The sequence below is a fragment of the Magallana gigas genome, chromosome 5 (assembly GCF_963853765.1).
Source record: "Magallana gigas chromosome 5, xbMagGiga1.1, whole genome shotgun sequence".
In the NCBI taxonomy this organism is placed as follows: domain Eukaryota; kingdom Metazoa; phylum Mollusca; class Bivalvia; order Ostreida; family Ostreidae; genus Magallana; species Magallana gigas.
Genome location: NC_088857.1, coordinates 54681549 through 54693916, shown reverse-complemented (window position 1 = coordinate 54693916; position 12368 = coordinate 54681549). Strand labels below are relative to the sequence as shown.

Here is a 12368-nt window from a genome sequence, read left to right as displayed (position 1 = left end):
TTCGTATTTTTTCAATTTATTGTATGCTTGATTTCAATACTTAATAATAAAATTTATAAATAAAGCTTCCAATTTGATGAATAACAATTCTGACACACATACACACACTACAAAACATTCAATAACTGAGCAGAGAGTGGCACACGTCTCCCTGCCCCCTAAACTCATGCTTCCCTGGGTGACCGTCACTGAACAACCAGCCCTGAATTTGTCCACAAGCAGCTCAGCGGGTTTACTTGTGTTAGCACTTTATATCAACTCACAGCCATCCCACTGTACGACTTAAAAACAGCAATATGATAAATAATTTCATTAAAAAAAAATTAACAGCAGCAAAAGAAGACACCTCTTACTAAAATTTTATAGGTTTTTGACATTAAAAAATTCTAGCATAGTGTTGTAGCTTTTCTAACAGTTATGAAGTTACTGTACCGGAATTTGATTTACATTTATTAGGACTTTCTGCATAGATAATATTTTAAAGTTTTTCTCAATAAAGTTACCAAATTATGTAAGATACAGAAAAAAATAAAGAGTCAAAATTTCATCATGATCAATTGTATATTTCCTGTAAAGATTATCACACAATTTTTAACTGTAACAAAACTACAGGCATGTTGATATGAATACCCGGTATATATTAAGTTATCATCTAGATACTTGAAAAAGGAATTCATTGACGAGTGATGACCAAAAATGTTCACATTTAATGAAAGCACCTAACAACACACCTTGGTTATTCTTCTCTGTTTTCAAAATGGCAGTCTCAGAGTTATCTTTCTTAGATCTTCAGATCATAAATTTAATGAGCACCATCTAGAGGTTTGATCAATGTGGCAAACAAGAAAAAAAATTAAAGGAATAGAAAATAACACAGAATTAAATCCCTGCAGTAAATAAACCAATGAATAAGCCAGTTCTATATTGCACATTTAAAAAGGAGGTCAGCACAGAGAGCTTAAAAAAAAAGCCCAGCTTTCATCAATAAATGAACTTGTGTGGACACATTGTTAACTCTGTGATCTCAATCAACCAGTAAAAAAAGAGTTTGTTCTGTGAGTGGTTCCATACAAAACAAAGGCAAAGCCATAGTCACCCTTATGACTGAAATTTTTGTTCAATATAAAAACAAGAATTGGTTCCTTTTTACAATACACACTGAAAGTTAGCAAAAACAAGAATCACAATAAAATGTGACATACATTCAGGTCAAGTTCAAATGAATGACATGGATGAAGCATGACTTCATAGAACAATAGAATATCCCACACTGTTGACAAAATTACTCCATTTTCAAGCAATGTCTACATCAACATTAGCTTCATCTACTTGACTACATGTAACTGTAACATTATTCCATGTAACTGTAATATTACCACATGTAACTGTGTAATACTCAAATTGTTGGAGCTACTGATGCACACTGTGTTGGAATGCAAAATCTATAGATGATGTCTTCAATGCAAATCAACAACCACAGACATACACACAGACAATGATAAAAGATCATACAGGGCAGATAGGTAGACATATGTATCATATAGGCCATTTATTACAGTGAAGACTATGTACATATATGTACAAAGGGGTGCATAAGATTGCTGGTTCGTGAACTTGGAATATACATGTAACATTCAATCGGACTGTAACGTCTTATCACCCAGACTGTGTACTCCGAAAAATTATTGCACTTTTCAGAAAAAATCAACACTTTAAAACCTCTAACACCAGAGATAGTGATTGTACAGAGACAAAGAAAAGCTCAGCACTGCAAAGCAGGTAATGATGCCTCCCCCGAATACCCAAAAGTAAACAACTCTTAACAACACAGCTACATTCTGATTCATACAGCATTCTTCTATTGAATATGATGTACACAGGTACTTGTGTACACACAGGCATCTTGCAGGTGCTAAGCGTTTCAAGTCCATTTCATACTTAAACAGTTATAAAAGATAGAATTCTTACATCATATTCAAAGTGGAGCTATTACATGTAATTACAACAAAACAGATCTCATTAAATCTCACATCAGATACACCAAGCATCCCATAGATTCTTCCAAGTGCATGATCATTTGTACACAAAACAATTGTGTGAATATTATATATCTTAAAATGTACAATTTACATATTTACAATTGATTATATATCCTAATCTAGTTACAGACTAATTAAGTAGTTCTATAAGTAAGATTTCCATCAGACTATCCCTTCCATGAAACTTGTGTCTAGATTTTGAATCAGTGTCCGTATGAACCCCATTTCTTTCCGCGTGTTCTCAAATATTGTATGGGGGTCGATACACTCACATCGCAAACAATTGGGTGCCATCACCATGGCCAGGTTATTCACATCCATCTTGGTTACCTTGGAATTCTCCTCTGCAGCAAAAACCTGAAAGAAAAACATTAAAATAGAATTCTTACTATTTTCACAGAGAAAGTTATATAAAATTTTGTGGTATTTAACAACACCATCCTTCATCAAACAAGAACGAGGTACACAACATATTTTACATGAATATAAGATTCAAACAAGATTTTATGTGAAAGCAACATTGATCTTTAGGTATTAAGCAACAACATACATCATTATAAAAGTAAGAAAAAAACTTAAAACAACAAATTATCTTTCACTGAATTAACATAACTGTCCTGAATGAGGTGAGGCCAACAACCTACCTGCAGAAATCGAATGAGATAAGCCAAGACAAGACGGTTGATATCTGGGAGTTTACTGACGACTTCAATGGCCGCCTCAGGATTCTGATAATGCTGAATACACAGTTCATAGAACTCCGCGGGGATAAGGGGCTCGTAGAGTTCACGGTACCAGAGCTTCAGTAGGGAGGCTGGGATGTGGGGGTCCACGCAGTCAGGGGGGAGGGACCACTGGTCACACTTTAGCTTTAGGGCGTTGACCTCATCTATATCACCGGGCACCCTGTCAATTAAAGCAGCCAATCAATCAGTCAGTCAACACATAAACACACATTAACCCCAATTTTTAATAGCATGTTACTTCCTTATTGAGAGCCAACTAATATTTCCTCATTTCAGTGTGCAGAATGAATATTCAAGGTGTTGAATATTGACTATGGTGGTCTATGTATTCATAAAATATTTGTAAAAATAATCATTTATCCGGGTTTTCAATGAATATTTAGGAATTACGCACCTGAATATTCCCTCTGTCTGTGCTCCGTTATACCGCAGAACTTCCTCTGACAGTGTGGTCTGTATCCATGGCAATTTGCGGTCAGGGAATTTGTCCTTTTGTAGCAGCATGACATCATCGAGCGAGCTTCCAAACATAGAGGGAGAAAAGACCGATTTCTACAACACAGATACAGAAACCGTCAGACAACATGTTGTACAACAAGTGCACACAAATATCAAGAGTCAATTCAGGGTAAACATCTAAGAGTTAGACAGCTTAATACAAACATTTGTCTTTAGTGAGATAAATGTCTGCTTTTTTAAATTACTAATAATAATTTTCATCCTATCCATCAAAAATCTAATCATATGTGATAATGAAAGGAAACTTTTTCGAATAATACAAGTGCATGTTAAGACATAAAAATCTGTAACACTGAAACCAAGTCTTGAATCATTTTCAGTCAAGTTTTCTTTGATGAACATTATTATTTATGTACCTGTAGAATATTTGCTGTGTTAACTTATCCCAAGGTTACAGATTTCTAAAATCATACATAGTACAAATGCACCTGCAGAAAAGTTCAATATTTGTTATGTTTACTACCTGCATATTCCTAGATTCCTATAATTACTAGTATACATATTACTTATGAACCTACAGAAAAGTTCAACATTTGCTATGTTTACTAAGCCTCTATATCACAGATTTCTATAATCATACATATAGCTTCCTGCCGCTGACTATCGATGGAAGTGATTACATAGCTTTCCCTCTACCTCGGAGATTACGACATAACACAAACACAGGAAATGCCGGCCTGTACGTACCTTTGCCTGCTCGATCTCATCCATGTTGGGTTTACGTTGGCCTTTCTTTGGACCGCTGGCCATGATTTTATCCAGTCTTTTCTGGCATTGAACGGCAAAATGACTTAATGGTGTCTACAATGCAATCATCAATAACTTCTTAATCAGGTCCTCATGATGTAATATTTTAAGTTATTTAGAAAAGTAAAATGTTACTGATTCAGAATTTGTCATTCATTTTAGGCTGGACAACATTTGTCAGCTGTTTCATATCAAATTGTGCAAATATCAATTTGCAAGAATATCAAATCATAAACGGCAATCATTTATTACGATTTCACATAATTCACATCTGTCAGAAAATAATAGAGAGATTTTAAATCAACAATGAGAGCTTCTCATGATTTTACACAGATATTCATTCCTGTTGTTTAGTTAGGAATCTACAGTATTTAGATAAATTTGGCACAAAGACTACTGTTACTTGCACAAACAATATGAAGCAATCAGTTGTTTCCTCAGTAAGTACTATGTGGGTATGTATGATGTACAAACAATCAGTGGTTACCTCGGTGGGTATGATGTTATTGGTCTCATCCTGGTGTTTGGCGATGATCCCCTCCAGGTAACCGCTGAACTTTGTGGAAGGAGGGAAGAAGTAGAGACAGATAGCGATCATCTCCCAGCCCTTCTGTAGGCTGTCCCTGGGGGAGAAAAACAAAGAGACATGGTCAGTTACAAACACTGCAAAGAACCCAGCCCTTCTGTAGGCTGTCCCTGGGGGAGAAAAACAGTTACAAACACTGCACAGAACCACAGGACTTCACTGCAGCAACACACATCATGGCGTTGGCAAAGAGATTAACACAAGTCAAAGTTCCTCCTACTGAGGAAGAGGAGTGGTGTAACTGGTGAAAATACAAGTCTCAACCGGGACAATGATATAACATCAGGGCCCTACTTAAGACAGAGGATGTGCTACCTGGATTCGAGGCTAACCCCATGTTAACACATGTACCAGTATATCACAGTCTAAATTTAGACTGCTTTCTCAAACAAAACCCAAAACAGATCTTTTTCCATTTTTGTGTCTTCATAACATGAAAAATTTCATTGATTTTTCAAACTTTAACATTAATCTCCATACTAGAATGTACTTGCATGTTCCCAAATAACATGAAAAAAAAATCAACCCATAATCTTCAAAATAAGACACAATGAGACATCTTGGTGCTAAAATTTTGATAGTGCCTATTTCATACCAGTAAAATAGATACAGACATCTGAAGTAAGATGAATAGAATTCACCTCAGACATGTGACCAAGAGCTTATTTTCCGCGGCCATCAACACCTACCCCTTTCTGTTTTCCGTGGTCTGTTTGCACAGTTGCATGTAGATTTCGTCCCTGAGGTTGGTGATGCTCCATCCCTTGCTGATGATCTCCTGGGCGGCCTGCATCTGGGTCAGACGGCCCTTACGGTCACCCATGTAGATTTGGATCAGTGAACAGGTTAAGGAAATCTTTGTAACATGTATATACACCTCTAATGCAGGTGTCTTACTTAGAACTATGTTAGTAAAGTGCTATCATAGTACCCAATGACAACTATTCCACCTATAACATAGTTTTATGTACTTACTAATAGAAATGGTAACAATAGTAGTAGTAGTAGTACATGTAGTAGTATAGCAGTATTTGGTTATCAGTCTTCTTAAATAAAACTATAAAAAATATGTTGTTATAAATGAACTATATCATAGCTTAACTCCAGCTCGGTTTTATAAAAGTAATTATATTACATTACATTATTCGATAATTAGTCCCCCTAGTGAACTTATTTTTAAAACTATAACAAAGTCCATATAAACAAAGTTATTTTCTACAAAATATCAACATTAATTACTTGACAGCAATAATTTAAACTGACGAAGGCCTTGACTGACAAATGTTACGTGTGATTACATGCAGGAGCAGCTAGTAGTTACATGTGGTTACATGTGGGACAGCTGGTTAGGTAACACAGGTAACCACCACTTGTCGGTGTTATATGTCGTTACCACCAGACAGGATCCCGAGCTAGACTCTCTCTCTTTTAAGGCTGTTAATAAACTTTCATTTTACACAAAGGTGGCTTATTGTATGTTATGTAAATACATGCGTTATGTTAATATAGGTGTAAAATGTGTAAATTCAGCTCTTAATTACTACATCACATTATGGATAAGTAATCATTGACTGCTGTACAGGCCAGTACTGACCCTGGGAAGATAAGGATATGTTTGAACACTTCACAAGCTTCTTTTTTCACGGCTTTGTCATCTGTTCTCAAGATTGGCTTCTGTATGGGGTCCTACAAAAACACAGCAGATTTTAGCAGCTGCAGAAGATTATGGCAATCAAGAGGCACATAACACTTCACAAAATACACACAGATAAGCCCAGTCAAAAAATTAAATCAGCGTCAGTTAAAACTAAACATGATGACCAGATTTCACAGAAACCCCGGTACAATTAAAATATTCCAGGAAATATCTTATCATCCGAAACATAAACTAGGAAAGTACAGGAAAGTGTTTAACTAACCCAGTTCTCAGTACCTGTAACTTGACAGACGGATTCTAACCTACTTTTGATACACAGTTTTAAATTTTATTAAAATTCTACCACAGTTTTGACTGTCATTAAAATTCTACGTACCAAAACTTTGTTGAGACACATGCCCATAATCACAAAATCACGATAAAGTATGCATATTATATGCATAAATATATATATAAACCACTTTGCATAAATTTTCCACTTTTTTGTTAATTTCAAAAACCCAGTTCACCGAGTGAATCAGAGTTTGAATGATTCAATCTCAATGTTCTTCAGAAACACCCAAAGGGTCCTTTCACTCCAACAAGTAAAATCCTTGATCACACTTCCCCTTACATAAGTTTCACTCATTAAGATAAACTGTTCTCAAAAATGCATATACTTAAAACATGCATAAATTACTTAGATATACAGCATACTTAGAGTGGCCTGTCAATGCATGGTAACAAATGCATCAGGAAACTTATCTAATGACACAACACACAGATTAACATTACGATATGTGTATATAAAGCACTTCAAATATGTAAGAGGGAATTTATCTTACACTCATTTAATCATGGTCACTTGATAAATCTAATAATAACTTTAATTTAAAAAAAAATGTGATGTCATATTTTGGGATTTTTTATCATCTAATCAGAAAAATGCAGAGGAAATGTGTAGGCATGTATGCATTTTTCACACCTACACATCACATCTCGGAATTCAGTTGGAATCAAATCTAACAAATGAAACTTAACTGAATAGATTTCACAATGCTGGTTGAGTGAACCAATCTACAGCTCTCCTCCCCAATTCTTTACATACGTAGAATAAACAGTGGTCTTTCACTAGGACCTGACAACTTAGTGAACTTACAGAGATGTACGTCTCTTCCTTGGGTTCGAATTCTACCAGCTCTATATAATCCTCCTCCTTCTCGTATATAAAACACTGACATAGGGAGGCCAGAAAGTTACTCGTCATGATCCAGCCTTTCCTGGCATCATCAAAGCTCAACAATTCACATTCGCAGTCCGTAAGGCGGAAGAGCAAAAACAAACTCCGAAAGGGAAATCGGCTAGGATAGAGTTTTTACACACACAAATCATAGGGCATTTCCCGTCGATCAGGAAGGAATTGAGTCGTGTCATCTCAGTCCTGACACAAACACTGCAGCCCCAGTGTCTAGTGCTCACACTCAGGTAATTTATCTCACACTCATTGAACAACTTCACAAATAAATCACTTAATTAGCTCAGCTCAAAATCCACATCAATGTGCCTCAATGAACTCAGAATTTGCTGTACCATCAGCAAAAACACTTAACCATATCCGTCAGTGCATTCAATAAAAAAATAGTTAACTCTCTGAGCCTTGTTCTATCATCATCTACTCCATTAATGGAGTCTGCATCTCGAGATGACTCCCGGCTCGTTGGAGTGAAACCATGTGTCATCGCTGGGATAACTACACTCCAGGTAACAAGACGTCCCGTGATTACCAGATTGTTACAATTCGGCCTCATAGAATCAATAGGGTTCCACACTAATCACTTGCTGAAACAATCGGCCTGTGAATTACTCATTTGAATCCCACGACTCCAACCTGAGCCATTGATCTTCCATTACTCAACAAACACTAGCTCTGATCAATGCTGATGGTGGATTTCTCTCTGTGACTACTCCTGACATCCATTGTGACAAGGACATCAACAGATTACCCCAAAAACCTACAGATTAGGAGAGCTGGATGGTTGTGGCCATTCTTAGACTATATTAGTCTCCTCTAATAGGAGAGCTTTTAATAAATATATAGGAAAATACTCAAATTTTAACGTAAAATATTTGGATATTTTCTTTACTTATATATATAGTTAATAAACAAAATATATTAACATTTTAGTGCATATCTAATGGGTGGTTTGTTGACCATTGATTGGCACCAGCCTCCTTAAAAGCCTCTGTGAGTCTACTTGAACTTGCATATATGACTATCATGTATCTAGAGTTCAAAAACACATACACAAGTATGCTGTCTGTAGAAAAGGGGACAGGCCTACACACTCAAAAATCAGACCATGTTGTACATAAGAATAAAATGTGTCATAGAACCTAGGTCAACTGAACACTTCCCCATTCCAACTTGTTTGAACATTTCTTACCTTTGACCAAATGAGCATGTGCTCGAATGAGATTTTTTTCCCAAAGAGTCCTTTTTTGTGGCGATTCATGTAGTTCTCAATGTCAGAGTCCGATGGAAGTTTCTGTTTCTGTGACAGCGGACTGGCAGACCTGATAGGGGGCGCTGTACCCGCCCGATTCTACAAAAATAGCAACTGTATTAGGAAACATGTGAAAGCAAATCAAATGGCATAACTTTATCAACAAGGCTTTTAAACTCGAAACTATCTAAATTACCTGTAGTTTTGGTTTGTTTTCTACAGGTGAAAGTATGATACAATAACAGGTTTAGAGCATCGGCTGTCACACTTCTATACATATTCCACATGCGTGGGTTGTAAATAATGATGGGTGTTGAATGTTACCAAGATTCACTCATATGTTTTAATATCTTACTCATCATTTCTTTCTCTTACTACCATTATATAGAGTAGATTTCTCTGCATAGTTCTTGATCCGTCTATCAATCATATTGATCACCTAACATATGTGCTATCTAAGTGTAAGATGTATATAACTTCCCCGTCTGATGTCTGTTAAGGTAGCCCATCACTCATTCATTTCAGTGATAATAAATGATATCAATACACAATATCAACAATGACATTTAGGCGTCTCTAAATCTTTTTGCATATATTTTGCAATTCTCTATTAACCTACAAGTCACAGTACAAAAATTTTAATCTTCTAAAATCAAAGGCAAAAAAATGGAATATAGTTATTTGTTTAGCTTATACTGGGACTGAGGGAGACATTGTCATGTTACCTGTCTGTTTGTCAGTCTATACTTTGACTGAGGGAGACATTGGACATTGTTATGTTACCTGTCTGTTTGTCAGTCTATACTTTGACTGAGGGAGACATTGTCATGTTACCTGTCTGTTTGTCAGTTTATACTGGGACTGAGGGAGACGTTGTTATGTTACCTGTCTGTTTGTCAGTCTATACTTTGACTGAGGGAGACATTGTCATGTTACCTGTCTGTTTGTCAGTCTATACTTTGACTGAGGGAGACATTGTTATGTTACCTGGCTGTTTGTCAGTCTATACTTTGACTGAGGGAGACATTGTTATGTTACCTGGCTGTTTGTCAGTCTATACTTTGACTGAGGGAGACATTGTTATGTTACCTGGCTGTTTGTCAGTCTATACTTTGACTGAGGGAGACATTGTCATGTTACCTGTCTGTTCAGTGAGCTTATACTGAGACTGAGGGAGATGTTAAGTTACCTGTCAGCTTACCTGTCTGTTCAGTGAGCCTATACTGGGACTGAGGGAGATGTTAAGTTACCTGTCAGCTTAGTTAGCCTATACTTGGACTGAAGGAGACGTTGTTATGTTACCTGTCTATTTACCTGTCTGTTAGTGAGCCTATAAAGGGACTGAGGGAGACATTTTTATGTTACCTGTCTATTCAATAAGCCTATACTGGGACTGAGAGGGAGACGTTGTTATGTTACCTGTTTGTTTACCTGTCTGTTCAGTGAGCCTATACTGGGACTGAGAGGGAGACGTTGTTATGTTACCTGTCTGTTTACCTGTCTGTTCAATGAGCCTATACTGGGACTGAGAGGGAGACGTTGTTAAGTTACTTGTCTGTTTACCTGTCTGTTCAATGAGCCTATACTGGGACTGAGAGGGAGACGTTGTTAAGTTACCTGTCTGTTTACCTGCCTGTTCAGTGAGCCTATACTGGGACTGAGAGGGAGACGTTGTTAAGTTACCTGTCTGTTTACCTGTCTGTTCAATGAGCCTATACTGGGACTGAGGGAGACGTTGGCCTCGGACTGGGTTGGTACGACCATGGATGCTGGCCGCTGCTGTAGGTCAACGGTCATGGAGTGACTCTTCTCGATGACCGGACTTCCAATGACCGAGTCATTTTTTTCCGGCTTCTTCCTCTTGAGAGATGCATGGTGGGATTCATATGACTCGTTAAGGATTCGATCATGGAGTGGGGAATTAAAGAAACTACTGTTGATTTCATCTTCATCAAAACTTTGGTTGAGCTCAACTAAAAAATAGAGAAAGACAATGTTAGAAAGCTCTTCAATAGGTTTAGTGTTTAATTTGTGTCTGGATTTGGCGAGCTTAAATCGGATATATAAAATCAAATTTACAGGATATAGACAAAAAAGATTACAAAAATTTGTCTATGGGCTTAATAAGCCAATGGATACAAAAATAACCAAATTGCTTCCCTCTTTTTAATGAATAAAATTCTTGAAAATATGACAATGTTTATCTTTAGAGCTCTGAAAAGAGATTCAAATTTGATTACAACCGAATTCAAATTCCTACAATTTTTTTCATTAATGTGTCCAGTAAATTAGTTCTATCATTCATCTTACATTGGAAGGGTTACATTTTTCAAGCCAAGATCTACTAGTTAAATAAACTTTCGTTCACAAGATAAAATGGGTAAGAATGGACCACATGAACCATATATTGTATAAAAAGAATCTTCAACAAGCATCACTAGACAACACACATATCAAACAAATCTTTTCTTAGCTTAAAAATACATAGATGCTGTTTCACCTGGTCATATAAAACATATAGATGCTGTTTTACCAGGTCATATAAAACATTTATGTGACTGAATAAGAAGCGGAAAATTTTCAAGTACCTACATAACAGAGCACTATCCAAAAGCAGTAACTCTTCATTGAACAGGGGTGTCATTCCGACGGACACGCCCCCTCCCGGGGGTCCTAACATTGAGTGCTGATAGCTGCCCCTGTACACTATAATGCCGCCGCGCTACACCCGTGACCACTCGCGATCCTTTTTTTCTTATTAATCTCAAACCTGCTGCTCGATCCAGCAGGAAGCTAGCTTGTCACTCAGTTCCTTTCTGACATCAATTTATTGCGTAAACATACACTCCACTAAAACACTGCATTCTTCCAACAAGGAAAATTTCCCAATTTAAAATACAATAGAGGCACAGATCAAAATCCATGACTAAGTACTGCTCCTAGTTTCTACCTCTGGCTACAAGCTGTATGGCTGTATGCTCACATAAAGCTTTGGGGGATATAGCCAACTTGTTGCTTTTTTGATGAAGGTCTCCTCACAGCTTTATTTCCCATCAAATTCAACCTTAGGTTGTTTGTTTTTATCTATCTTGAAAACTTCTGCATAATCAAATAGAAGAGGTAGCTAGCAGGAAATAGCCGGTTTAATAGAGATTTCTCTTATCTTTCTTGCCTATATCTACTGTTTAAGTTAACTAAGGTTTCAATTAACACCATTTTAAATCTGCCTCACAACAATATTCTTTTTCCTGTACACGTTTACATGCATCAGTAGGTTGGGGAAGTAGTTATTAATAAAAATTTGATCCATATGATTGAACAAGAAGTTGCTTTCTATAAGATCAAGCCTTCAGGTGTGATACACATAAATGAGGTAATTATTACAACTACTGTGGTTTCATTAATTTTCGTGGGCATCAATTTTCGTGGATTTCGTAGAAACCACAGTTTCAAGGATACGTAATTTCGTGGCCAATGACCATATCAATACAAAATGTTAGTTGAAATTGAACCTAAATGAACATTTAATTTCGTGGATCAACTTAACAACGAAATCCACGAAAATTGGTATTCAACGAATATTGATGATAC

The 12368-nt window shown here is 36.6% G+C and overlaps 1 protein-coding gene across 10 annotated transcripts in view; it reads right to left on the bottom strand.

Moving 5' to 3' along the window:
* Positions 1-12368, bottom strand: part of LOC105336161 (rho GTPase-activating protein 39) — a 47319-nt gene continuing 34951 nt past the window's right edge. For 9 of the 10 annotated variants that reach the window (XM_066083617.1, XM_066083614.1, XM_066083611.1 and 6 more), the window contains 9 exons: positions 10461-10750; positions 8718-8876; positions 6253-6323; positions 5327-5476; positions 4539-4674; positions 3992-4105; positions 3180-3337; positions 2684-2945; positions 1-2396 (listed from right to left, as the gene is read on the bottom strand). In XM_066083617.1, coding sequence (XP_065939689.1) covers positions 2202-2396; positions 2684-2945; positions 3180-3337; positions 3992-4105; positions 4539-4674; positions 5327-5476; positions 6253-6323; positions 8718-8876; positions 10461-10750 — 1535 coding nt within the window. In that variant the 3' untranslated portion in view covers positions 1-2201. The remainder of the gene's footprint in view (positions 2397-2683; positions 2946-3179; positions 3338-3991; positions 4106-4538; positions 4675-5326; positions 5477-6252; positions 6324-8717; positions 8877-10460; positions 10751-12368) is intronic. The other variant, XM_066083612.1, reaches the window with a different exon arrangement.